This window comes from Podarcis melisellensis (assembly GCF_964234715.1).
Source record: "Podarcis melisellensis genome assembly, chromosome: 7".
In the NCBI taxonomy this organism is placed as follows: Eukaryota; Metazoa; Chordata; class Lepidosauria; order Squamata; family Lacertidae; genus Podarcis; species Podarcis melisellensis.
The window spans coordinates 45104343-45131921 of NC_138539.1; the positions used below are offsets into that span (position 1 = coordinate 45104343).

At 44.4% G+C, this 27579-nt stretch overlaps 1 protein-coding gene and 1 long non-coding RNA gene across 6 annotated transcripts in view; one reads left to right on the forward strand and one right to left on the reverse strand.

The window, feature by feature from the left end:
- Nucleotides 1-2917: 2917 nt before the first annotated feature.
- LOC309373710 lies at nt 2918-7612 on the forward strand. 2 transcript variants are annotated; one of them, XR_014170146.1, is made up of 2 exons: nt 2918-2988; nt 7362-7612. It is a non-coding gene; the product is annotated as an uncharacterized lncRNA (long non-coding RNA). The 2 variants fall into 2 exon arrangements; XR_014170147.1 differs by lacking the exon at nt 2918-2988 and adding an exon at nt 5097-5598.
- Nucleotides 7613-10354: 2742 nt separating this feature from the next.
- GATA6 (GATA binding protein 6) overlaps nt 10355-27579 on the reverse strand; it is a 37184-nt gene continuing 19959 nt past the window's right edge. For 3 of the 4 annotated variants that reach the window (XM_081918089.1, XM_081918090.1, XM_081918091.1), the window contains 5 exons: nt 22798-22929; nt 22485-22610; nt 20861-20948; nt 20665-20774; nt 10355-11909 (listed from right to left, as the gene is read on the reverse strand). In XM_081918089.1, coding sequence (XP_081774215.1) covers nt 11736-11909; nt 20665-20774; nt 20861-20948; nt 22485-22610; nt 22798-22929 — 630 coding nt within the window. In that variant the 3' untranslated portion in view covers nt 10355-11735. The remainder of the gene's footprint in view (nt 11910-20664; nt 20775-20860; nt 20949-22484; nt 22611-22797; nt 22930-27579) is intronic. The other variant, XM_081918092.1, reaches the window with a different exon arrangement.

Sequence of the window (27579 nt, forward strand, 5' to 3'; positions counted from 1 at the left end):
TAAGATGAGCCCACATTTTTAAACATAAATTTATAATAAAAAACCTTGTCTTATACACAGAAGAAGGACGGTATATATCCAGAACATTTTTATCCTACTCTTCAACAGAATAAGGCTCCCAGAGCATCTTGTACTAATGAGCGATAAACCCCTATCTTAAAATCTAAAGGATATAGCACAAAAGGAAAACTGACTGGGTGGGAGGAAGGGAAGAAAAGCAAACTTGGGCACTAGTTCTTAGAGTTCTTATAATGACCAGTTTGAATGGAAAGATTTCTAGGAGAGGAGCGAAATTTTTCTGGCAACGGAAAAGCTTTCCAGTCCCAGCCTGATGGAATGGCTGCTGTTAGTTGAGTCGAATAAGGTTGAGGGAAGAGCCTGATGGAGCATGTCACCCTATCCTGCGGGCATATGGAATAGATAGGACAGGTATAACAAGAATTGCAGTGGCAGAAATTGTGACATGCATTACCATACCTATCATGGCAGGATGGAAAGATCAGGTTGGGGGGGAAATAAAAAATAAGATGATGGGAGAAGTAATTAATAATAAATAGATGTTTTTTTAAAGAATGCTTTTAAAGAATGCTTCATGATTTATGTCTCGAGTCAGAAAAGTGAAGGGGCATAATTTCAATCCCCTATCCCCATCATGAATAGGGTTCAACTGGTTACCTGCACAGGGAATAATACAAGTGAAAGGAGATGCATGTTTTTTGAATTGAGTAAGGCTAAAGAATGGTTTGGGGCCAAACTCTGCATTAGTAACTTCCTTCCTCTTATGGATGGAACCCAGTACTGTATATGGAGGTTTGTTGAAAGAATCTATTGGTGATCTCACAGTGGTGAAGGACAAAGGAAGGAAAGGACAGCAAACAGTTATTTTGTACACAACCGGGGGGGGGGGGGGAGAAAACGGCCCAGTATGCATGGGAACACTAAAGACTGAAAACTCCACTTCTGCATGAGTTCCTTGAGGCTAGGTTCTCACAGCTCAGTTACGGTAATTTGCACAACTGCAAAATTCTTTTGGAGCCTCTGTGGCCTAGAGAATGCTCAGAGAGTAGCCAGATTGCAGCCTGGACATTGACTTGATACCTTGAAAGTCCCCAGTAAAGGGGGGGGGGCGTGACAAAGCAGGTGTGGTTTGTTCTGTCATTTCCCCATCCATTGTATAATCCACCTGAACCTGCCCTGCTGTTATTGCAATGAGCAAGTCTCCAGGTGTGTTGCGCAGCAGGTGAGAGAGGATAAAAAGGGTCTAGGGGAATGGCTTGGAGAAATTGTTTCTGTTGGAGCTCCTGCTGGATCAATAAACCTAAGTTTAGATCTCTGGATGCCATGTGGCAACTCCAAGTTGCCTTCTTTGTAGAGATGCTTCCTGCTGGCTTCACTATGGCTCTGCCTCAGTTAAACCTGAGCTGCTCCCTATTTGCTGGTCTTAGGGAATTAGGGGAATGGCCGCAGGGAAGGGGATGTGGTGGCGGCTGCATGGCTGCTCAACTCTTGGAGAGGTTCGGGAAAGCAGGAAAGCTGAATGGTTTTGTAATTATAGCTACTTCCCTCACAGGGTTGTGAGGATAAAATGGGATGGGGAGAAGGGTATGCGTTGCCCTGAGCCCCTTGGAGGGAATAGTGGGATATAAATGTAACAACTGAAAAAACGAATCCCTGCCACACTCCACATCCTGTAACTCCCAAAGTCACCAGACTGCTGGGTCCAAGATCAGCATGGTTAGCTTGAAGCTGGATTCTGTTTGCACATGATCCTAGTAAAATATTATGAGAACAACTGGGTTAAACTACAGGTCAGAAGATTTCATCACAGGTATTTAACGTTAATGTTATGTTGTCTGCAAAAAAGGGAAGAGAGCTATGACACACTGACCAATTCTCTTGTAACTCTTTTATGCTCATGGAACATAAAGGGTAAAGGGACCCCTGACCATTAGGTCCAGTTGTGACCGACTCTGGGATTGCGGTGCTCATCTCGCTTTATTGGCCGAGGGAGCCGGCGTACAGCTTCGGATCATCTGGCCAGCATGACTAAGTCGCTTCTCGCGAACCAGAGCAGCGCACAGAAATGCTGGTTATCTTCCCGCCGGAGCGGTACCTATTTATCTACTTGCATTTTGACATGCTTTCAAACTGCTAGGTTGGCAGGAGCAGGGACCAAGCAATGGGAGCTCACCCTGTCGCGGGGATTCGAACCGCCGACCTTCTGATCTGCAAGTCCTAGGCTCTGTGATTTAACCCACAGCGCCACCCGCATCCCTACATGGAACATAAATGTGGGGAAACCTGTGACCCTCCAGATGTTCTTAGACCCCAGGTCGCCACAACTCACAAGCCAGCGTGTCAAATAGTCATGGGTTTAAGGAACCGTCATCCCTCAACTCTTTCTGGAGGGCCATAGGTTGCTCATCCCTGCTTTTGATCCATATGTTTATATTCCGTTCTGATATAACTGTTCTTATATGCATGTATCCCACGAGCAACTTTTAAAAGCCAGCCCATCACCACACACAAATCAAAATGGATCCTGGACAGCTGGTGGTTTCAGAGTACTTCCATATGTTACTCCCAGCAGCAGAAGATATGCCAAACCAGACATGAGGTGGGGTTGGAAAAGGTGTGAGTAGCATCTTACAGTATCTCCAGGGAAGACCTATTAACTAGGGTAGGAAAGAGGTGTTAACTACCATCCCTGTTTTGAAGCAGCTGTTGCTGTGCCATCCACACTGGTGTGCCAGTCGTAGGCACTGAGCATGGAGATTGGCACAGTCCCATGTGGAATGCAAATGTTCAACAAATCAGCATACTGATCTTTTGGGAAATAGCTTCAGGGCCTAAGCGTACTTCACAGTGGATGGATGTTTCCATGGGTGAAGCTCCCTTACCTTTATCTTCTCATCCCCAGATTATCGAGATATGGATCTATGAGAAGAGACGTAACAGGAATACTGAAGACTGCAAGAGTCTGGCAATGTGAGACTTTATGTCTGGCACGGCTTGAGAAGAAGGAAGTCTGGCTTCCTTTCTTAATTACGAGAAAGCGTACATGTACAACCAAAGAAAGCATTTGTCAGTTACAAGCACCTACTGCCTTTCTTTTAAACCTACAAGCAGTAAATAGTTTCAAAACATGAAGAACGGAAATGTAATTTGAGTGTCCAAAAAATAAAAGGAAGAGAAAACATTTTTAAAAAAAACACCGGTTTTGTTAAATTTAACTCCAAAAACATATTTCAAACTCTTCTGAAAATACAGAATATGTGAAGACAACAGTTTTAATCCTCATTTGTGGGATAAACCAAGGACATGTTCACATCATTCCACCACTCACTTCCTAGAATATATCCCAGAAACATCTGGCCCATTTGGTGCCACATCTGGAGCTGAAGTCACTGATTCAATCCCCCACTTCTAGACTAGGTTGTGGGAAAGTGTGTTTCTGGTTGGAAAGAAACTCATTTCCTTGCAGTGAATTCCTGAACAGGCATAATGCTAAGCATTGCTTGCTTCCTTAGTTGTAGACATAATTAAGAGCTGCTCTTGCTGTGTATTCCCTACTGGCATGGAAAGGCTCTAAGCAACAATTTAAGTGGCAGAGTCCAGCCTTCTGCTCCACCCACCCCACCCTCTCCAGCAGATCCATTCCAGGGACTGGGAGAACCTGCCATTTCCACTCCCATAATTAATTATGTTTCCAGATTAACGGATATTTCTTGCTGTGCAGCCTAGCAAGCTTGCCTGAACGTTGAACAATCACAAAAAGTAAACACAAAATGTAAACCGGGGCCCTAAAGGTTACCTCAAGCAATTGCAACTGGAAATTGGAAAAATCAAGACCAATATGGTTTACAGGTTTAATTACAATGAACTATAACAAGTTACCAAGTTATAAAATTATGTATGGCATGGAGAAAGGGGATAGAGAAAAGATTTTCTCCATCTTTCATGACACTAGAACTTGCAGGCATCCAATGACGCTGAAGGTTGGAAGATTAAGGACAGATAAAAGACAGGACAGCACCTAGTTAAACTATGGAACTCGTTCCCCCAGGACACAGTTACGCCCACCAACTCTGATTGTTTTAAAATAGGATTAGACGAATTCATGGATGTGTGGGCCTATCAATGGCTACTAGGCATAGTGGCATAGCGTGGGGGGTGCAGGGGGGCCGGCCGCACCGGGTGCAACATCTGGGGGGGGGCGCTCGCACCCACAGCTCTCTGCCCCTACCTGGCTCACTCACTCTCTCTCACTGCAGTGCTGGCTGTGGAGGGGGAGGGGGTGGGTGCCAGGCGTGCGGTGCGGAGAGAGAGCGAGGGACTATCTGGGGGAGGGACAGTGCAGTGGCCGCCCAGCGCAGCGCTGAGCGCGGGAGAGAACCACACCAGACCAGACTAGGCAGCAGCAAGAAGAAGCTGGCAGTGGCGGCAGGTTAGGGGGCGCAAATTACTTGCCTTGCCCCGGGTTAGGGGGGTGCAAATTACTTGCCTTGCCCCGGGTGCTGACAACCCACGCTCCGCCGCTGACTAGGCATGATAGGTATGTTCTACCTCCACAGTTGGGGGCAGCAGTGCTTCTGAATATCAGTTGCTGGAAACCACAGGAGGAAAGAGGGCTCTTGTCCTCATGTTGTGCTCCCTGGTTTCCCATGGTCATTTGGTTGGCCATTGTGAGAACAGGATACTGGACTAGACAGGCCATTGGTTTGATCCAGTTTCTTTGTATGTTCTCATCAAAGGCACTATGAAACAAACTGAAAAATATGGTCAAAGGCTGCAAAAGTCACAACAGTATTTGACAATGGGAAGGATCTTACAGAGCAGTCCATACTGAGCTTAAGGTAGGCGGACACGATTCTCCCCCCCCCTCATGATTTAAACCCCACAATAATTCTGTGAGGTAGATTAGGCTAAGAGGCAGTGACTGGCCAAATATCACCCAGTGAGGATTTGAACCCAAGTCCTAGTCCAGTACACCACACTGGCTCTAGAGACAGCTTTGCTTATATAAGTACCATCTGCTTCAGAATTTTAACATGGTATATAAGTAAATCCATCTTTCCTCTGATAATTTGGGTACAGCGATGGGAGAATTGTTTCACTTTTATGAGAAACAAATTTTGCATGGTTTTAGCAGAGAACACAACATTCTTTAAAGCTCACCCTGTCATTCTGTAATTATAGTTTCATGCTCTCCCACCACTCCCTGCTAGCCCCCTTAGTTTCTGCGTTGTAGTAGAGTGTCCCACCATAAAGCCCAAACTCCATACCAAATCAGGCCAATAAATCAGAAATACTAATAAAAGGGAGGAGGACTTTAAATGTAGCGCGTGGGTCTGACTTGCGCTTTGGTCAATCCTGGGCAAAGTACACTTTTATTGGGCCAACATTGTGCAATAAACACGGCTCCAGAGACCTTTGCCCTGCTGCTTCCCAACAGAATTTATGCTTTGTTTGCATTTGGGGGTGGAGGGCAAGTGGAAAAGGTAAGGATTGTTGTTTTAAAGTCCTTATATCACACCACTTATGCTATCTCAGAGCAACGCTAAGAAAGACTGCTTTGCATTATTTTCAGAAGGACTGGTAAGAGAAAAATCAGCTGAAAATGTTGAGAATATTATGGACTTGAATTGTATCGTGTTGGCTGCAACCTAATGAGCAAGTGGAATTGCTGGGGGTTTTGTTGCTCTTTTAGGGTACGATTTTCCAGTTTCTGAGCCTACAGCTTTCTTCACACATTAGGTTACTTCAGAATTGAGTTTGCTTTACTGAAACCTAGCAGTAAGCCCATGATAGAACTCATCAGCATATCTCATCCGTTTCACCATTTTCTCAAAAAAAAAAACTTGATAAGAACTAGCCGCATCTCATCTCCCCCTAGCTAACTGTGATGAAAGAGATTCCATTGACAAACTTTGCATGTTCACCAACCTATTCCATAGGTCAGGCATGGCCAAACTTGGCCCTCCAGCTGTTTTGGGACTACAATTCCCATCATCCCTGACCACTGGTCCTGTTAGCTAGGGATGACGGGAGTTGTAGTCCCTAAACAGCTGGAAGGCCAAGTTTGGCCACGCCTGCTCGGATAAAGGACAGCCTAGAAATGTCAATAGTAAAAACTGCATCCAGGTTTCTTCACAAATGTAGATAACTTTGCCCATATTTCATTTCCACTTTCTGAGATAATTAATTCATTAGCTTGAATCCCAGCAATCATTGCATGGAAAAAATGACTTCTGTTCATGCAACAAAACCTCTCCTCCCCATGTGCCCCCCCTCCAAATCTGCTCCCAAGGATTGGGGGAACCTGTAGAGCAAGTAGATAGAAGGAGGGTGTCCAGGGGGCAAGCAGGAGAAGACAGAGAGGAACCTCCTTTGCAAAGTCACTCCTGCAATGACATAACTTTTTTTTTTATTCTTTACATTCCTGATACCTCTTCATTTGGTGACCATCTACAGTTTTGATAAATGCACTCCTAGTTGCCTTTCCCAACTCACTAAAAATAAATTTTACTTTTAGCAAACTTTTTTGACCCAATTCGTACATTCATCAATGGCACCACCAAATTCTTTCTCATTCTTACAGTTCAATGTTGTGACCCAACATGTTCATATCTGTTCAGGATTCCAGTAATCCCTGTGAGATTCCCAGCAAGTTCCTTTTGAGCTATTGAGCTGGGAAGACATGCAGGTGGTTACTCTGAATTCAACTGGAAGCTGTTAAAGAAAAGAAACTAGATCTGAAATAGTATTCTGCTTGACGCATTTGGAAGAAAATAAATTTGACCAAACTGTTAAAAATAAGCCTGCTTATTTCACTGATCTTCTGAATTTCACTGATCTTCTGCCACATATCTAATAGTTAAAGGTAAAGGACCTATGGATGGTTAAGTCCAGTCAAAGGTGACTGTGGGGTGCAGCACCCATCTCGCTTCAGGCCAAGGGAGCCGGCGTTTGTCCACAGACACCTTTCTGGGTCATATGGCAAGCATGACTAAACCACTTCGGGTGCAATGGAACACAGTGACAGAAGCCAGAGCTCACAGAAACGCCATTTAACTTCCCGTTGCAGCGGTACCTATTTATCTACTTGCAGTAAGTAGTGTGCTTTCGAACTGCTAGGTTGGCATAAGCTGGGACAGAGCAATGGGAGTGGGAGTGGGTCCTGCCTCCCCACTCTCATTGCTTCTTCTTATCATGCCCTGCTCATTATCTTTGTCTTGAATGGTACCATAGCCTAGAATCTAAGAGAGACTGCAATTTTCCTTGTACTGATACATTGACAGATTGAAGAAAGGTGGCATGTCAAGAAATTGCTTCCACTCATGTTCATGCTGTTTTTGTAGGGCTGTTAAGACAACACTGTCCAGAAGGAAAGTACCGCATGCATGTGGATGAAAAATGTAAAATAAATAAATAAACCCAGCTTCTAAAAGTTGAAAAAAAGGAAAGAGAATCATGACAGATGTCCACCCTGACCCCCGTTTCAGCCAAAGCACTTTGAAGGCTTATCGCTTTTGCTTTTTGCCTCTGTAATACTTCTGAAATGTATAACAAAACAAGTTTTTGCAAAGACACCATCAATCTTCGAAAGAAACTGGTTTCGTAGAGCACGTTACTAGATCTGCTAGCGTGTCTATACACACATGCATATGAACCCGTATCTTACATGCACGTACACGGACAGTGCTCACACTACTACACCTGGGACCTTTACCATTATGTGCTGCAGATAGGATTGAATTGGCTGTGACAACCTTGCTCACTCTGGAAAATTAGGCAGTCATCAATAAGAACCAAATATGAGTGTGCTTCTTCCAAACAGCTGGCAGTAACCACACCAGAGTTGCAATTGCGGTATTTATGGAAGATTAAAATGGTTTAAGGGTAGAGTGGCTTTTGCAGCTTGAAATGCCATTACAGAAATATTAAGAGAGGGTTAATAATGATCCATTACATGGGCTATCCAACCCGTGTGGCCTGAGATACTATTGTAAAGGTAAGAGAGAAATGGCTCAAGGTGTTCCTGTGGTCACTCAGTCCCAACCCTATGCCTAGTGTGGGAGATCTGCAGGGAGCTTTTGCATATAGAAACGTCGCCATCTGAACCTTGTTTACTTACTAGGCAAGTTGGACCAATGGCCTGACTCCAGAGAAGGAATGTCCACATGTTAATACATTGTTGACAGGTCATCTGACAAATGGTAAATTGCCAAGAACAGACTAGGTGACTACAAGTCACTAACAATCTCAGATTAACAGGTCAATGGACTCCGTCTCAAAAGCATTTCAGAGATGTTAAGGACAATGCTATGCATGTTTGAAATATTGTTTTCCACGGAGTCAGCAAAAGAGAGTGGCAAGGAGAAAATATTCCATAATTGCATCAGCCCCTTTTTTGCTTACAGGTCATTTCATTACTCCCTGTTATTACACATATTTGCCCTTTGATACAGATCAAAAAGTGCGTCTGTTAAGGAAATTAATGAGTCAATCAACTGCTTTACTGAGACTCCAGCCCCAGAATTCAGCTTCTACACATGGTGACACTGAAGAAATAGAAACACAAAGACCTATATTTTGTGTAGAAAGCAATGCTTCGCCCCCCCCCCCTCAAAAGACTTCCCCCTTCCTTGCCATATTTGAAAGGCTAACATAGATGATTAGTGGGGTTGGGTGCATTCTGACAATTCATGCAGACTTTCTCCCTGTTTAGATTGTGTAGGTAGTTCAACACATTGTCTACATAACCTACCATCAAGCTGGGTGTTGATTTTTCTCATCATGGGCATTCAGGCAATTTGTGCTCATGGCAACCCTATGCACATGACAACCAGTTCACCACACACACCTTTTAGTTGTGGAAATCCCCTCCTCCCGCAACCATACATAGGCATTAAGGCTGAAAAGCAAGCAAGACATTTCAGATAGCCATATTTACAGTCATGTCAAGAAGGGTCATTTATGTACAGCATCAGAATTCCCATTATTGCTCACCCTTTTGGCTAGGATCTATGCACCACAGATCACCACATCAGGTAGGCAACTTACTTCCTTGCATCTGGTATGTGGGGTTGTAGACATGGCACTTCTGTCTGAAGTACTGAATAGATGGCTGGTGTGCTGCCTAACGTTTTGATTGATCCCTTGTGTAACCAGTGGGAGTACTAGAAGTCATGTCATTTTATTTGTGCTTGATTTTGAAATCCAAAATGGAAGTTTAAATAGTCAACGCCTACTGGTTGAGTCTTTTAAAAAAGACAGCTACAGTACAGCTAATCCACAATTTCAAAATCATGAGCTTTAAGATCAGGTTAACTGTGAAGTTACTTCTATTACTATGTTGGCTTTTCAGTCTGTCTTCATGATCAAAAGTGCCATGTTGTACATTATGTGTAAAATTATGATAATTAGAAATGTGCTATAAAAAGTGAAGGGGGGAAGATAAAAATGCTGTGAATCTAGATTAGAACAAGCTTTTTAAAAGCCCCTGAAGACTTTTGTCCTGCCAACAGGCTGGATATTACATTCACTCAACATGTCAATGAGAAAAAAGGTGTGTGCCCCTACCCAAGTTTCATTATTTTCAGTGGGGTTTTGTATTGCAGTCTAGAATAAGCAGGTTTCCTTGCATCCTTTCGGACAGCAATGGGGAACCATCAGTCACTGCAGATGCTGCTGGACTGCAATTCCTATTATCCCTGGCCATTGGTCACACTGGTTGCAGCTGATGGGAGTCCAAAACCATCAGCTCCAAAAACATCCATGCAAGGGAAGTAGACAAAACAGGTATACTGGGTCAAAAGGTGAAACCTGCCCTTCAAAACCAAAGTATGGCCTGGGATATCTCAGCTGGTAGATGTCATTGACTGTCTCCCTGAGTGTAGGGAATGAGACTCTTAATCTTAGGGTTGTGGGTTTGAGGCTCACATTGGGCAAAAGATTCCTGCAAAACAGAGAGTTGGACTAGATGACTAGTTGATGTCCTTTCCAGGTCTACAATTCTATGATTCTGCAAGAACCTGTGGCCCTCCAGATCTCTTTTTGGCCCTCCAATTCTCATCATTCCCAGCAAATGCATTGGTCACTGATGACTGGAGCAATGTGTGGAGTGTTGCAGGTTTAGAGCCTCTGGTATAGCTTATACTGGTTCAAAAACCACCCTAACATTGGCATTGCTGGCTAGGGATAAATGAGATGAGATAGGATTATTTGTGTGCATGAATGGTGGAAGTAAGAATATTCTTTTGATTCCTTTCCAAACTTGTATGTAGCTGCTCCTTGAGAACACCTCTCTATTGTATGATACACTTAAGAGAAATCACATTGTACAAAGAGAGAAAAACACATAACCTTTTTATTATTAAACCTCTGGTGAAAACTTTTCACATGACATCCCTTTAAAAAAAAATGTAAACCAACCTAGCTATGGGTCAGGTACATTATACAGATTGCATCCAGTATTTTAAAGATGCCTAAATATCTTGTTGGAGTATTTACATACTTTATCCATTAGGTAGTAAAGTTTCACTGCAACTGATAAATCTTCTATCACATACTTTATTCCGTGGCAAGATAGTGGGGATGACTGTGTATATAAAAGCTCATGTCCAGATAGATAGGTAGGGTCAATTTCTTTTCCTGAGAAAATGTTTGTTCTTGAAACTTGTACTTTATAAATCAGAAACACAGAAGAATGTTTTCTGTTACAGTAAAAAAACAAAAAAACTTGCAACAAAAGGATGCCTAGTTAACTTTTTTCTTTTAAATTATTTACGTACCATTAAGTTAAAATGTTTACATTCATTCCATTCATTCATATAAAAACTGTTGTTAAATCTTATGCTGATGATTTAACACTGATTGCTGCAAGACAAATTGCACTTTTTATATAAAAAACAAAATTATTGTATATATGGAAGGGGGAGAAAACAATCTGAATGCTACCCTGTTTACAGATTCTGACTGACTACATACAGTTCAGCCACAACATAGACGCTCTGTCCTCCTCCATCACAGTATATGTTAAAAACAACAATGCAAATGTTTTAAACGAAAGTTCTCAATAGCCAGTTCTAAAGGGAGAAGGGGGGGTACCAAAATGCGTTTCTTTCCTTCATTAGGCTGTATTGGAAGTCTGCTTCAGAAAAGCTACTCAGAAATGGGGGCGTGTAGTGAGTGGAAGGCACTAGCTGAAACATTGATCTGCAAGAGGAGATTGCCTCAAACTGTAAAGTTCAATATATGCTCACTTGTTGCTTAGCTCTTCTGTGTTGCTCTATAATGCAAGCTTTGCCTACTTTGTCTTACAATAATATCAACACCAATCAGATCTTGGATGTTGGTCGAGTGGGAATGGGGGGAAAAATACACAATCCACAAATACACAAGGCAAATACACTGGTGGTTGTGGTGAAGATGTAGCAACAGTGCAGATGGGCACTCCTTGTTGAGCTAAGAGAAGTGGTTTGGACTCCTTTGATTGTCTTGCATAGCTGAGGACCTGGGCAATCAAGCAGAGACCATGAGAAGGAAAAAAACACCCCCCCTTCTCACGCACACACACTAGAATCAAGGCACAAAAATGACTGGCAAGGAATGTCCTTGTCATCATAGTCACCGCTTCTTGGGACAAAAAACAAACAAAAACAAAAAACACAAGTGTTGCTGGCTGGCTGATGCCCAGTGCATGGATCCAGCACCACTGACTCATCGCCACTTCATGCTAGAGCCAAGGCACACCAGGAAGAATCCTGTCTCACAGAGGCCGTGACTTCTGCAGTGGAGGTCAAGCTGACGCCTGGATACAGCCCTTCCTGGCCGGAATATTTGAGCGTGCTAGTCTCGGGACTGCTGGCATTCTCTCCCCGGCCGGACATCACTGAAGAAACCGCCTGCAGCAGAAGGAAAGAAAGGAGGGAGCAAAAGCTGTAAAGTAGCACATATTTATCAAGGAAAAGCAAATCTGCCTGCCCAGGCTGGGGGACTGCTGACACAATCACAGGAATTACTACCCATCCACCCATTCAGCTGAGAAGTGATGAGAACATCATTCAGTTTGAAGGAGTGGTGTGAAACATGCATGAAGTGAATCAGTTCAGTGTCTTTGGGTTAGATCAGGACACAGAAGGCCCCAAAGCCCCCCCCCATAACACCAGCACAATAAAATAGCAGTAAGCCACACTAAACCAAACCATAGCTTAGCAGGACTGTATATGTATTCCTGGAGAGGAATTCACAACTGCTTTGCTCCCCCTAGTATTTTTCATTGACATGATGTGGTGAACTAAACCAAAGTAAATTGTCTGAAATAGGGCTCATAGTTAAGCTCCCTCCTCACTAAAGGTGAGCTATAACCAAGGTTTCTTCGGCTAATAGTTTAGCTTAGCATAATATGCGAACCAGGCAAAAAACATAACTCAAAATGGTCAGTAAAGCTGGCATGAAGAATATATGTATGAAGCTTTTCACCAACTAGTGAAGCAACAGCAGCATGTGTGCCTGGAATATTTCTAAAGGAAGGTCATTTCACAGTTGTGGAGGGCTACCACAGAGAAGGCCCTTCTTTGAGCGGCTATTAGATGTATCTCCACTAGGAACAGTGTAACTAGATGGGGCCAATGAGGACAATCTCTGTTAATGGGATGTTCTATAAAGGAGGAGCCACTCTCTTAGATAGCCTGGTCCTAAGCCATATGGGGTCTTATCAGTAGACAACAAATCCTTAAACTTGGCTTGGTAGTGAATAGGCAGGCAATGCAATTCCTTCAGCACTGGTGTACCTTATGTACACAGTCAAGCACAGTACTCTGCAGGAGAAGGTGCCCTGTAGATACCATTTCATCAGGAAGTCTGTTCCCTGTGATGTAGGAATCAGACTTCTAATGTGGTGGCACATTATCTTCAGAATCCCCCACCTTCTCCCGTCCCATTATAGATCAGACAGACACAATCTTTCTTGTCTTTACGGCACCTATTGAATATGTTTACTCTCAAAAAGCCTGTTTAAGTGGTGAATTTTATACCAGTTGTTATTTGTAAGGGCCTTAAATTGTATTTATATCTGTTCTATTGTTAATGTGAACGTTGTTAATTAACTAAACAGACGTAACAAACAAAATGTTCAGTCAGATGCTCCAATGAGCATTCTAACAACAACAACAACAACAACTGGTTCCCTGCCCATTTGACTGGATTGCCCCAGCCACTCCAGGGGGCACTTTGCACTAGCTGCAGCTTCTGCACTGATCCCCAGGGGTAGTCGCTAAAAAAGAATCCCTAAAAAGCTGCAGTTATCCCAATCTTTTCACAATAACGAATTATAGCAAGGTGTTCCAAATTGCTAAGATCTGTTTTATAACCATACTGCGTGAGCCTCAAGCTTGCTTCCTTCCTTCCTTCCTTCCTTCCTTCCTTCCTTCCTTCCTTCCTTCCTCCCTCCCTCCCTCCCTCCCTCCCTCCCTCCCTCCCTCCCGCCCGCTTTTTTAAAAAGCACAATTCAACATCAAACCCTATTTTAGGCCCAAGAAAACATGTGAGTGGTTTTATCACTGGCGCAGTGCATAGCTCAGAGTGTGGTTGTGTGTGACAGAAAATGAGTCTGGCGGTGGGTATTCAAAACATAATATCAGTGTGAATTCCAGAAGCTGGCCTTGGGACAAGAGATAAGAAACAGGAGTGGGAAAGAAGAGGCAGGCTGCTGTAATGACTTATGCACCTAGTGTGGCCTTACCCAGCCTGGCGCTCTGTAGACTACATCTCCCATGGCTGCTGTGAGTTGTAGTTCAAAACACCTACAGGGCACCAGGTTAGGGAGACGTGAGTGGCAATGACAGTGGTTCAAAACAAAGTTTAACTACAGCAAGAAGGGAGTTTGGAAAGGCTCTGTTGTGTTAACCTTTTGGTATTTGCTTCTGTGTTGTACCTATAGCTGCTATTTCTTCTCAAAGACACGTCATAGAAGCGTTTCAGTTAAACGTGTTGCAAACTTTGTATGAGAAATTGGGTAAGCAAAAACGGAACTCCACAGCACCATCTGGTGTCACAGTGTTAGAATGCATAAACAACGCATGTAAAGCGTTTTTTCTTTGCCAATGTAGCTGAGTCCCTTGTTAACACTGGTTTGTTTTTTTGAAAACAAGTGGGGAACAAGCAGAGGCACAGTCCCATATTATTCCATATACACAATAATACATGGATTTATTTGTATTCATATTTTAAATTCATTACTGGGTTCAGATGTGTTCTATTTTTTGTGGTATGAATATAAATGGGAGAAGAGAGCTGGAGGCTATCTAATATGGAAGTTATAGTGATCTTAATTTTTTAGATTCATTTCCCTTTTCCAATATGCACTTTTTTTACTCTTCTTTACACACCTTCTCTCTCTCTCTCTCCCTCCCACCTTTTTTTGGGGGGGGGGAATGACCTTTCAAGTTTTTACAGATGTGATGTGTCAGTTTACACAAATTATATGCTTAATATGTTTGCTTGGTATGGTTTTCTTTTATAGATATCTATATTATAAGGATATTGTGGTTCCTAGCATTGTACTTTCAATGCCTGGAACGTGCTCTAATAACATAGCCACCAATATATTGCCTTTTCATTTATGAGTAATATGGATTTTAGTAGTTGTATTATATGCCTGGGCATTAGGAGATTTTGAGATGGAGAATAGTAATGTGTCCTATCCTTATGGATGACATATATTATACTTACTTTAATAGATTTATTATGACTTTAAAATTTGTTGCATGGTGTGTTAAGAGCTTAGGTTCTTCTAGCAAAGGAAACGGGTACTCTATAAAATAAAATAAAAACTTAAAAGCTGATGTGGCATTATTACAAGAGACATATCTTTTGGTGGAAGATAAATATAGAATGTATAAGATGCCCCCTATTTTGGGGGACTCTGATTTAAGAAAATGGGGAAAGATCCATATTTTGGACATTATTTTTTAGGAAAAAAGCCTAGTCTTATACACGGGAAAATACGGTACATGCTAGTAATCATTCTAAGCATTCTAAGGGTGTGGCTATATTGAACCTCATAGAAAATATCTGCTGGGGTTTGAGAAGGTGGTTGCAGCATGCAAACCCAAGAATATTACTGAACTGGAAGCAGTTGCTCATGAGAAATAGGCCAAGATTCCTCGGGAATGCTGCTGGAAGCTGCTGTCTGGTTATGCATCTCTTTTGAGGCAGGTCATAGCAGCAAAAGGCTGTTCTACTAAGTTCTAAATATGCTTGCCATGAAGGGGTTGAATAATAGTGAGACTGGAGAAGCCAGTATAAGTTGCAATTTCAGCTGAATTTGGGGAAACCACTTGAAGCATCTGTTGTGTCGAGCTATTTTAATTGCTTTCGTTTGATTTGCTCATTGCAAACAGCTGAAAGCCTGTAAATTTTGATAATAAACCTGATTTGCAATGGGGGTTGAATTATTTCAATTGCAGCTGTATAATCATTTGGTAACAAGCATATGGAAGACAGATGCACAAGAAATAGGTATAGAACAGGCTTCCTCAACCTCAGCCCTCCAGGTGTTTTTGGCCTACAACTCCCATGATCCCTAGCTAGCAGGACCAGTGGTCAGGGATGATGGGAACTGTAGTCTCAAAACATCTGGAGGGCCAGGGTTGAGGAAGCCTAGTACAGAATATGTTTAAAATGTGGCTTTGGGGTACAGCGAAAGTGGCTAAGACAGGAGTGCTTATGGTCCAAGATCCACATATGATTACATATGGAAATGACTGGAGCCCAGTGAACATGGGGCAAAACTACAAATGACAAAGAGTGTATTGTCAGGTGTTGTCAATGAGGAAGCAAAAGGCCAACTAACCTGCCTCTTGGATACATAGGGAAGGAAGTGGGTTGCAGCCCTGAAATTTCTACCTTCCAAGGGAATTAAAATGAATCCGGGCTAAAAACTATTGCTGACAACATGAATTATACCAAATCTCTACATTGCTTGGAATCATTTGGCACCGTTGTCTAGAAAAGACAAATGAATCATTTCTGCACAAGCAAAGGAATGTGTTTTCTCTAATTGATTAATTCCCTTTTTGTGAACTGAAAAGTCTTCTAAAAAGTCTTCATATTCTTTTGTGCCAATTTGGAATTTTCTATGCTGCCAGAGATAAGAAGTATGGAAAGTTGCAGAAATGAAATATTACTGCAATCACTTAACTAGCAAGTGTATTCGGAGAATCGTGAGTGAAGTACTAGTATTGTGGCTTTGTGGTGGGTTATCATCTGCAGCATTTTTAACGTGACACCCTTCTTCTCTATCCCTACATCCATCCTGTGGAGGATATTGGGATGAGAGACAGGCACACTAGCTGAATGTCTCCCATCCCCACTGCCTCAATGTCCTTAGCTCAGGTGTGAGGAGTGAAGTCCGCCCTTGGTTCCTGCCAACATCAGTGCACCAAACCAGCTCTCACCTTCTGACCTCCATTCAGTAAAGATTTGAAGGGAGAGCCAGCGGTACTCACATAGACTTTTCCCTACAATGAGCAGCCCTGATCGCCCAAGGCTCCTTCAGGAAGTCCCCCATTCAGAACTTATGGAAGTCAAGGCAACAGATCTGGCCAGGTGCACAGACATCAGAGGTGGAGTTAGGCAGGAGGACCGACATCAGGAGCAAGTCCAGGATGTGTAACTAACTCCATCATCCATGTGTGGCCAACATCTACAATCACAAAACAGCCTTACCATGAGGCAATATGAAACAGTCACTATAGCAAGCCATTTACGGGTGTGAACTGTGAGCCCTGGGAAAGCAATATTCAAGCACACACACATTTCTATGAAACGGGTCCCTTCCGTTTCTACAGTCCAATCAGGGGCATGATAGGTAGGACTGAATCATCTCATTTTCACGTGGTTTGTATTAGCAAATACTGGGGGTTAGGTCAATAAGCTACTGGTTAATGATTGCTGTGGGAAATCCTAGTGCTACATACAGTAGGGTTTCTTGAAGCAGATGAGTAAAAGTGCAAAAGCAATAGTCATATGTACATGCGCCTTTAAACAATGTGTACATGTATCTGGGAAATCTAGACAAATCAGATTTTCCAACAGGAGCGTCTGGATGTTTAAAGTTGTACCCACACATCTCTTACCCACTTCTGTGTGTTTCCTGCAGAAATCAAAGCAGGTAGCAATGGCTTTAGTCCCAGAAACAAGCAAGCAAGCAAGCAAGCAAGCAAACAAACAAACAACTTTACAGCTGTGTTTCTTACTGCTCTGACAAACATTTCTCATGCTCTTCATCCTGGTCACTATTCTTATCTTCATCTACCACTACACACACACACACACACACACACACACCTATCATCTATCTATCTATCATCTATCTATATCTATCTATCATCTATCTATCTATCTATCTATCATCTATCTATCTATCTATCTATCTATCTATCTATCTATCATCTATCTATCTATCTATCTATCATCTATCTATCTATCTATCTATCTATCTATCTATCTATCTATCATCTATCTATCTATCTATCTATCTATCTATCATCTATCTATCTTTCTATCTAATCTATCATCTATCTATCTATCTATCTATCTATCTATCTATCATCTATCTATCTATCTATCATCTATCTATCATCTATCATCATCATCATCAATCTATCTATCTCTATCTATCTATTATCATCTATGATCTGTTTATCATCTATCTATATCTATCTGCCATTGTAAAAGCCATTCACCAGCATTGACGATAATTCATTCTTTCCATTATTTTCCAGGACCTTGACAGCTCCGCCACCATCTCCAATCCTCAGCAAGTGTTTCACAACTCCACAAATGTGTTTCAGTGCAGGTGTGGTTTTTTTGTAATTCGGCAAAGTTAAGTCTTTCTAGGAGGCCTGAACTGCTGGTGGATGTATTTGTTATGTTGTTGGTGTATTGTAAACCACCAGCTTGCCCTAAATGTTCAAAAATAGCATGCTTTGCACTTTGACTGCATGCACAGCATACATTTAAAACACATTTAAAGCCCATGGCTTCCCCAAAAGAATTCCAGGAGCTATAGTTTAAACCCCGCCCCCCAAAAGAATTGCAATTACCAATAGCTAACAAACTACACTTCTTAGGATTCCTTGGGGAAAGTCAATTGTATGGTGTGCATGCAGCCCTAGAATTAAACAGCTGGAAGGGACTTAAAAGGTCATCAAATCCAAACCCCTATTGGTGCTGGGAATGCCCAAACAAGGCAAATCTGCTTGATGCACAACTAAGGACATATCTATGTTTGGTTGGTATTTGGTGTGATAAATATGAAGGACATAATCTAGTCCTCAGGAACATGTGGTGACCACATACTCGAATGTTGTGAATATCCATGTCTCCCTAGTACATGTTTGGAGATATGCACCTCTCCTCTATACATCATGTGTTTTCTCTAGCAAATTCCAGTTGGACACTAGTATTCCTGTGCTGAATAAAGGACCAAAAGCCAAAAGTCAGGGATGGGGGTGAAGTGGGCTCACCTCCTAGTCAATGTGCTTAGGAGTAAACTCATTGGAACTCAGTGCAACATAATTCCAAGTTAGCACACATTGGCTTGTCCTGTTACGGATTTGTGGGGAGGAAAAACACCTCTTATACTGCCCTCCTTTTTTAGAAGCGTAACTAGAAGGCCAACTAGTTCAAGGCCAAGCTAGCAGCAGTGTAGTAAATGTCCACCCATACATAATAACAGTTGCAGGAGGATATGTTTTCTCTTTCACAATGTAACTGCATATTTGAGCAGTGAAGCAAATAAAAGGAATTGGGTCAGAGAACAAGAGACACTGAAACCAAGACAAATAGCTATGGAGCTTATTTAACTAAAAGGAAGCCATATTGAAGCGATTTCCAAGTAAAGGACATGGCTGGAAGACATATACAGCTGAATGTGCAATTGATATACATCTAATGCACACGGCCCAACATCTCCTCTCAGAGTCGCGCTTCTGTTATGGGGATAGAGCCCAAATTCCAGCACACAAACAGCAATACTTCGTACTTAGGAAATGTGCCCTTTCCCCCCTAGATCAAGGGTGATGAACCCCTGCGCCCACAGCTGGTTTTCATCTGGCTCCTTGGGTTCTCCTCCTGCCCATCAGCAGGAAAAAGCTGAGAGGGAAAAGAGTTCTGATGTTCTGCAGAATGGTCAATTGCAACTGTGCTTTCTGAAGGAAAATCACAAGTCAATGGGGAAATGTCCCAACAGAGGTAGACTTGAGTTATTTGCAAATTTGCTCAAAACGTCCATGCATTCTGCAGTTGGATGTGTGTAGGTTTTTTTTTGGGGGGGTGCAACTGCATTTTGAAGTTTGAGGCTCTGAATAGCTGTAAAGCAAGGCTTGCAGTTCAGCTGTGCATCCAACTGAGTCTTGACATTATTTGCATTCTTCTGCTGGGATTACAGAGTTCTTTTGCATTTTGCACAGACAGTACAGATAAAGGAGGTTGGAGAGCTTTATAAACAAACTTTGTTGGGCTTTTTTTTCTTTTTTTCTTTTTAAAGTCTATGGAGAAAATGGAAGGGTAAAGCGAGTGGCACTGCTAAGAAAATATTTCTCATTTTCCATAGGAAACGGCTGCTTGTGCCTCAACCCCCTTTTGGGTCTGGCCCAGTGTAGGTGCTACACAGCCTCCGGCTGGAAATTGCTTAAATCATCAGCTAGCTAAACTGTTGCTCGGAGAGCCTATATTTTCCCCGTTGACTATGGCTTATTATGACATGCAATCTGGAGCAATGTTTCAAAAAGCCATACATATTGAGATGTCAGCGATATGCAACTGTATCAAAATGTAAAATCAAGTTGGTGCATGTCTACTCAGAAGTAAGCAGGACTTACTTCCAAGTAGCATGCATAGAATAACAACCTAATTGGCTACTCAGTGGAAAAGGAAGATGTTCAACCAGTCACCCAGTTCTAATTTAAATGCTTGACAGCCCTGACATAACACTTGTATAGTTGTGCATTAATGGCTCTCCATCATTATCTCACAAAGGTGGATTATATTCACTTAATTAACCTTATCAACAAGGTATTTACAGTACTCAATGCTGAAATAAAATATACATTGGAAGTAAAAGTACGTATCTTCCGCCCATTTACCTCCCTACCAAATACACCACCATCAGAAAAGGTAGCATTTCCTAGACTGGACCTCTTAGCGGGGAGATGGTCTACAAGTAGAGATTCAGTACTGTGCTTTCTGCTAATATCTGTGTATCTGACCCAATTCCCTGCTATGACTGCTGATCATGAAGGATTTTAGAATATACAGCTTTTAAAAAGCGGAAACTTGTTTTAGCCGTGGATCACCCCAGCCTGGACCAGGGCCAATGCCTATTGTACAACACGGTACAATATAAGATAGGATACGACACAGTATAAATAAGAGATAAATCTTGTAACTTAATAAAGATGTTTGTGAAGTACTTTAGTTTTACATTGTGTTTGCGTTTATAGGTAATTTCCTCAGATATTCCCCGTCCAGTATCAGCTCCCTAACTGAAAAGTTTATTTAGATTACTGTTCTACTAGATAAGATAAAAATGGAGATAACATGCGCCACAGAAATCTACTCGCTTGCAAGCATGGATACTATTTTGTCACTTACCCCTGAGGCTGTGGTTTGTGTGCTAGGGGAAGCATTTTTTCGGCAGTCATCTGAGTTCGTAGAAGACGTGGAAGTTGGAGTCATAGGAACGGCATTATTGCTATTATTACCTGCAACGGGAGCACCCAAGTTAGAACTCTGCGTTCTCCAGATAGACAAATCTCTGCCCCTCCACAAACTCTTTCATTATATTTACCCGAGCATGACTTTGTCTTAGCCAAGTTCTTTGGTTTTCGTTTCCTGGTTTGAATTCCCTCTTTCTTCATAGCAAGGGGTCGGGGCACCTAAAATGCAATACCCCAATTTTTTTAAAAAAATCTGAAATTTGTTTTCTCTTTGGATACATTAGAGACACCCTACTATAAGCAAAATTACAGTGAAAATAATGGCATTAGGTCATAATGTTTGATTCATTATGTAACAACTATTCATGTAAAATTTAACTATTTTTCTTTCTCCAGTTCTACACCCCATAGGTACACAGAGGAGCAGTCATAGGATATGGTTTTTGGTTTTTTTTATTTGGCTGGCAAACAGTGACACTCGATTCTGTAATGGACATTGTACTCTGTGCAGATATAGTGCTGCATCGTGCATATATGTGTGGGATCTTTTAGGCCTATAAACCTTATCCAGATTCAGCATCCTTAAGAAGATGGTAGAATGGGAACAGTGCTAGACTCAGTCCAACCATTTCTCATCCATCTACTAAATAGGTGGGCCTTTCCCATCAAACGTGCAGCCTCTCTTATCAAAAGCCTTTCCCTGCAAACTTGGATTCATTTCTCGATTGTCTGCACTATTGAAGAACTTCTATGTGGCTAGAACGTTTTACATGTGGAGTAAACCAGTGGTTCCCAATTTGCTACGTTCTGCAGAGCCCCTGTTTTTCAAAAGCCAAGCAATGGAACCCCTACTTTTGAAAACTTTATCTCTATCATAGGTTTTTGTTATGTGAATGGTGCCACAGACACCCTGAGTGGGTTATGCGGACCCCCTAGGGCAGACGGACCACTCATTGGGAACCACTGGAGCAAACTATTCCTTCAAAGTGAAGACTGTTCCCTTTCTCCGAAATAGAATTTGCACTTTTACAAGTGCCACATAATGTCTGTTCCACATTTGCAAAGAAGTTGATATTTTAATGCTGCAGAACCTGTGCTTTGGAATTCCTGACTCTTGAAAATAGGCAGGAATCCTCGCTATCTTGTTTTAGATGCCTAATGAAAACTTTTTTTTTGTTTTGGCAAACCTATCCCAACACATAATTTCATTGGCTATATTTGTTTTAAATGTGTAACTGATGTTAACTTTGTTTTAAACGTTTTATGTATATTTGTGTTTTCTAATTGTTCTGTGGATTTTTAGTTCTGCTTCATCTACAATTATATCTGTACACTACTGCAACCACTCTTCGATTAAGCGGTTCATAAATCTCCCAACTACTAAACCAATAAATAATACCCAAGACCTGTCAGAAGCAGCAATCAGTGACTTCTGGTTTCTGTTTAAATTACTATTTACTGGAACATTAAATGATGGACTGCGACATGACGTGGGGCCGTGGATTTCTCTATTGACATCCCCTATCATTTAGTAGCTAAGCACAATTGCATACATGCAAAATAAAAAAAAAATGGGAGGGATAAGAGACGCTCTCCCCACCCCAATCCCCTTTCACCCTCCTAGCAGAGTTGGACTTGGGTCTCCTGTGAAACTAAATGCGTGTTCCATCTCAGGAATGGTGTGCTTGGATGGCCATTAAGCATGCATCAAGCAAGGACTGAAATAGCTCCTGATCATACGAAGTAGCTGCTCACCCCATGAAGTTTCATGTACAGGCCACAGGCATTGCATACGGGCTCTCCTTCTGCATTCCTGCGCCAGAGCGTGGTGGTCGTAGTGTGACAGTTGGCGCAAGACAAACCCATTCTTCTCGAAGAAGGCTAAGAGGCAAGCACAAGGAAATGCCAAATCAATACAAAGACATGTGGAGAGAGCTCTTCTGCACATAAGCAGTAGCAGGATTGCATATAGACAACAAAACTGGCTTCAAAATAAATAGAGAGAGAGAAAAACAGACACAGGCAAACAAACAAACCATTAAGCCGCATTAAGCAGTTGGTCCCTTACCTTTCCTGCCCCGATCTGGCCAAAGTGCTCCATTCGCCGGTCACCTCCTGGCTTGACAATTGTATGTTCTTGAAACTGGCCCTGACACTCCAGTGGGTGCAGAATGCTGCAGCGAGGCTCCTCACAGGGTCCCTGCCATGGGAGCATATTCAGCCAGTGCTTTAACAGTTGTACTGGCTCCCGGTGGAGTATCGGGTCAGGTTTAAGGTGCTGGTTTTGACCTTTAAAACCCTTTGTGGCTTAGGGCCCTTGTATTTATGGGACCGCCTCTCCTGGTATGCCCCGCAGAGGACCTTAAGGTCCATGAATAATCATAGTTTAGAGGTCCCAGGCCCTAAGGAAGTCAGATTATCCTCCACCAAGGCCAGGGCCTTCTCAGTGATGGCTCCAACCTGGTGGAATGCTCTGTCCCATGAGACCAGGGCCCTGCAGGATTTAACTTCCTTCCACAGGGCCTGTAAGACAGAACTATTTTGCCTGGCTTTCAATTTGAACTTACCCTGATCTTTTATTCCCCTTCCTTCTCTGAGCTGCCCTCCCTGCCCCAAAGAGAGGTGCCTTCTCTCCCTGCCCCACAGGGGCCTAGGAAGCACCCCCTGGCCAGCCCCAGAGGCACCATTCGCCTGGGGAGCTTGTAGCAAGCGCTACTGCAACAAACAGCTGTGCAAGCCTTGGGGAGGCAGAGACGCAAGAGGGCATCAGAGGAGGGAGGGAGGAAAGAGGGACAAAGACCAGTGTTGCCCACAGCACCACTGACCATCACTTAAGGCACCCCAAGGTGCTACAGCACCCTGGTTGAAAAGCACTGTTTTAGGCAATTTTCCTGTACGCTTTTCAAACTCCCATCTCTCCCCTCAGCTCTCCGGTAAATTGGCTAGCCACTTACTTTTATGTCTCTGTTCCCACCAAGGAACAAAACTAAAACGTCTTGCTTCCCTCCTCCTGAACCATTATAGTTTCAGTTTCTGCCACTTCTTCCAGCTCCCCCTCCCCCCACAAAAACAAGTGTTTGGGGAGCATCTGAATATATTAATCATCTTCCAGTAATTCATGCAAAGAGCTATGTGGAAGAATTAAATACTTTGCAGAAGTGGGCTTTAATTGTTGTTTTTTGGAAGGGGTGTCAGTAAACTCAAGTATAGCAGAACAGCCTATATTATAAACAAGTCATTTATGGCACTGTTCAGTGGAGTTTGGAGCCAAGATGAAGCAACTCTACATCAGAAATAATCGCACAACAAAGAGCTTTACAACCACAGACCATAGATCATAAGTAAAGCTGCTCCCATAAACATGTGAAATGAAGGTGAAGGGGTTATAAAATTTCCTGTAACAAGTGATCTCTTTTCCATTAATCATGGGCAAGAATTTCAGCTACATCATAAATCTGCTGTTTTGCACAAGTACTCAAACATTACAAAAACACAGACTCACTGACTATAGATTTACAAACTAACACATTTGCAGGGGGTGGGGGAAGAATCCATTACAGAAATATGCATTTTTCTCATCCAAGATTGTAAATGATGACACCCTGGGAAAAATGAATTTGTTCAGGTTCCACCCACCCTTCTTTCTGCAAAATTTGCCATAGTTTGCTAGGAATTTATTTACCGTATTTTTCGCACCATAGGACGCACCGGACAATAGGACGCACCTTGTTTTAGAGGGGGGAGAACAAGGGAAAAAAATTCTTCTGCTCTCTGCCCAGCGCCCCTTCAGCGAAGCGGCAGGAGGCTCTGCGCAGAGAGTGGGAGAATTTTCCCCCTTTTGTTTTCCCGTTCTAAAACAAGGTGCCGTTTAAGGTGCGTTCAGGCGGCTACCTTGGAAGCCTGGAGAGCGAGAGGGGTCGGTGCGCACCGACCCCTCTCGCTCTCCAGGCTTCAGGTTCCTTTCGACCTGCTCTTTGGGGCTGGCGGGGGAAGCCCACCACCAGCCCCAAAGAGCAGGTCAGGGAGCAGCGGCCATAGGCGCGCGTCACCTCTCCAGCCGGGAGAGGGTCGCGGGGGGCTGCTTTAGCCCCGTGCGTGCTCTCCCGGCTGGAGAGGTGACGCGCGCCTATGGAGGCTCCTGCCATAGGCGCGCGTCACCTCTCAGGCCAGGAGAGGGTCGCGGGGGGCTGCTTTAGCCCCGTGCGTGCTCCCCTGGCTGGAGAGGTGACGCGCGCCTATGGAGGCTCCTGCCATAGGCGCGGATCACTTCTCCAGCTGGGAGAGGGTCGCGGGGGGCTGCTTTAGCCCCGTGCGTGCTCTCCCGGCTGGAGAGGTGACGCGCGCCTATGGAGGCTCCTGCCATAGGCGTGCGTCACCTCTCCAGCCAGGAGAGGGTCGCGGGGGGCTGCTTTAGCCCCGTGCGTGCTCTCCCGGCTGGAGAGGTGACGCACGCCTATGGAGGCTCCTGCCATAGGCGTGCGTCACCTCTCCAGCCAGGAGAGGGTCGCGGGGGGCTGCTTTAGCCCCGTGCGTGCTCTCCCGGCTGGAGAGGTGACGCGCGCCTATGGCAGGAGCCTCCATAGCCGAGCGTCACCTCTCCAGCCGGGAGAGCACGCGCGGGGCTAAAGCAGCCCCCCGCAACCGTCTCCCGGCTGGAGACGCGGGGCTGGGGCGGGGGAAGCCCGAGCTTCCCCCTCCCCCAGAACGGGACCCAGAGCCATGCCGAAGCTGCGCGCAGCTTTGGCATCGCTCTGGGAGCTTTCGGGGCTGGGGGAGGAGGAAGCCCTCCGCCAGCCTCCAAACCAGGTCGGGAGACAGCGGGAGGGCGCGCTGCGCCTCCCAGCTGTCCCCGGAGCTTGCGGGGCAGGCGGCGGGGAGAAGCGCTCTTCTCCCCGCGGCCCGCCTGCAGATCAGGTCCGGGGACAGAGGGAGGACGCGCTGCGCCTCCCAGCTGTCCCCGGAGCTTGCGGGGCAGGCGGCGGGGAGAAGCGCTCTTCTCCCCGTCGCCCGCCTGCAGATCAGGTCCGGGGACAGAGGGAGGACGCGCTGCGCCTCCCAGCTGTCCCCGGAGCTTGCGGGGCAGGCAGCGGGGAGAAGCGCTCTTCTCCTCGTCGCCCGCCTGCAGATCAGGTCCGGGGACAGAGGGAGGACGCGCTGCGCCTCCCAGCTGTCCCCGGAGCTTGCGGGGCAGGCAGCGGGGAGAAGCGCTCTTCTCCCCGTCGTCCGCCTGCAGATCAGGTCCGGGGACAGAGGGAGGACGCGCTGCGCCTCCCAGCTGTCCCCGGAGCTTGCGGGGCAGGCGGCGGGGAGAAGCGCTCTTCTCCCCGTCGCCCGCCTGCAGATCAGGTCCGGGGACAGAGGGAGGACGCGCTGCGCCTCCCAGCTGTCCCCGGAGCTTGCGGGGCAGGCGGCGGGGAGAAGCGCTCTTCTCCCCGCGGCCCGCCTGCAGATCAGGTCCGGGGACAGAGGGAGGACGCGCTGCGCCTCCCAGCTGTCCCCGGAGCTTGCGGGGCAGGCGGCGGGGAGAAGCGCTCTTCTCCCCGTCGCCCGCCTGCAGATCAGGTCCGGGGACAGAGGGAGGACGCGCTGCGCCTCCCAGCTGTCCCCGGAGCTTGCGGGGCAGGCGGCGGGGAGAAGCGCTCTTCTCCCCGTCGCCCGCCTGCACATCAGGTCCGGGGACAGAGGGAGGACGCGCTGCGCCTCCCAGCTGTCCCCGGAGCTTGCGGGGCTGGCGGCCGGGAGAAGCACGCGTCTCCCCGCCGTCAGCCTCCAAACCACATCGGAAGACAGCGGGATGGTGGTGTTCCGCCTCCCCGCTGTCCCCCGACCTTGTGGGACTGGCGCTGCGGCTCTCCTGAAGCCTGGAGAGTGAGAGTGGTCCGTGCGCACCGACCCCTCTCGCTCTCCAGCTTCAGCGAAAGCCTGTATTCGCACCATAGGACGCACACACATTTCCCCTTCATTTTTGGAGGGGAAAAAGTGCGTCCTATGGTGCGAAAAATACGGTAACCATTGGCCATCAATTTTGATTTAAATTAATTTTTATAATGTTTTTATAATGTTGCACTGTTTTAGTGTTGTTAGCCGCCCTGAGCCCGGCTTCGACTGGGGAGGGCGGGATATAAATAAAATTTATTATTATTATTATTACTGAGACAACTGACACATAAAAAAACAAATAACCATAGTCAAAATCTGTTTAGAATATTACTGTTTCTTTATCTTTTGTCACTTGTATATGAAAATGCATTCTTAAGCAACTTTTAACAGATAGAAGAAACAGTAGGGGGGACCACAGAATTTTATGATTATTACATAAAATGATTTTATTACTAATTGTGTTATTCTAATGATAATATTAGATTCTCAGCACTCATTCTGGAAAATGTATATTTCTAGTTTTTATGGTTCCAGGATTCTCATTTGTTCCAATGGCTCAGGAGCAAATTGACCAATGTTTCTCAACAATGATCATCATTTAGAGGTGGCAGTTGTAGGGCACATCATTAAAGTTCATATAAATTAGATAATATTGGAAGCTATTAAAAGAAATATACAAATTATTTCCATGAAATGCGCTATAGTATAGTCATGTTTTCTTAATATATATATAGGTATTTTTTATTCCTGTAATGTGGGCATTAGGGAGGCACAGGAAGACTTTCTTCCTCCTAATTAGATTATGCGCTACTTGATGAAATTAGGCAGATAACCAGTTACAAAACTCCTCCCGTTACTAACTTTGAAAATCCCTTTGTCCATGAGGGCACCATTGAATAGATGGTAATCAGGTGAGGAAAGTGTGACTTTTAAAAGCTCATTGTCTACCTTGGCAGGTTTTGTTTGTTTG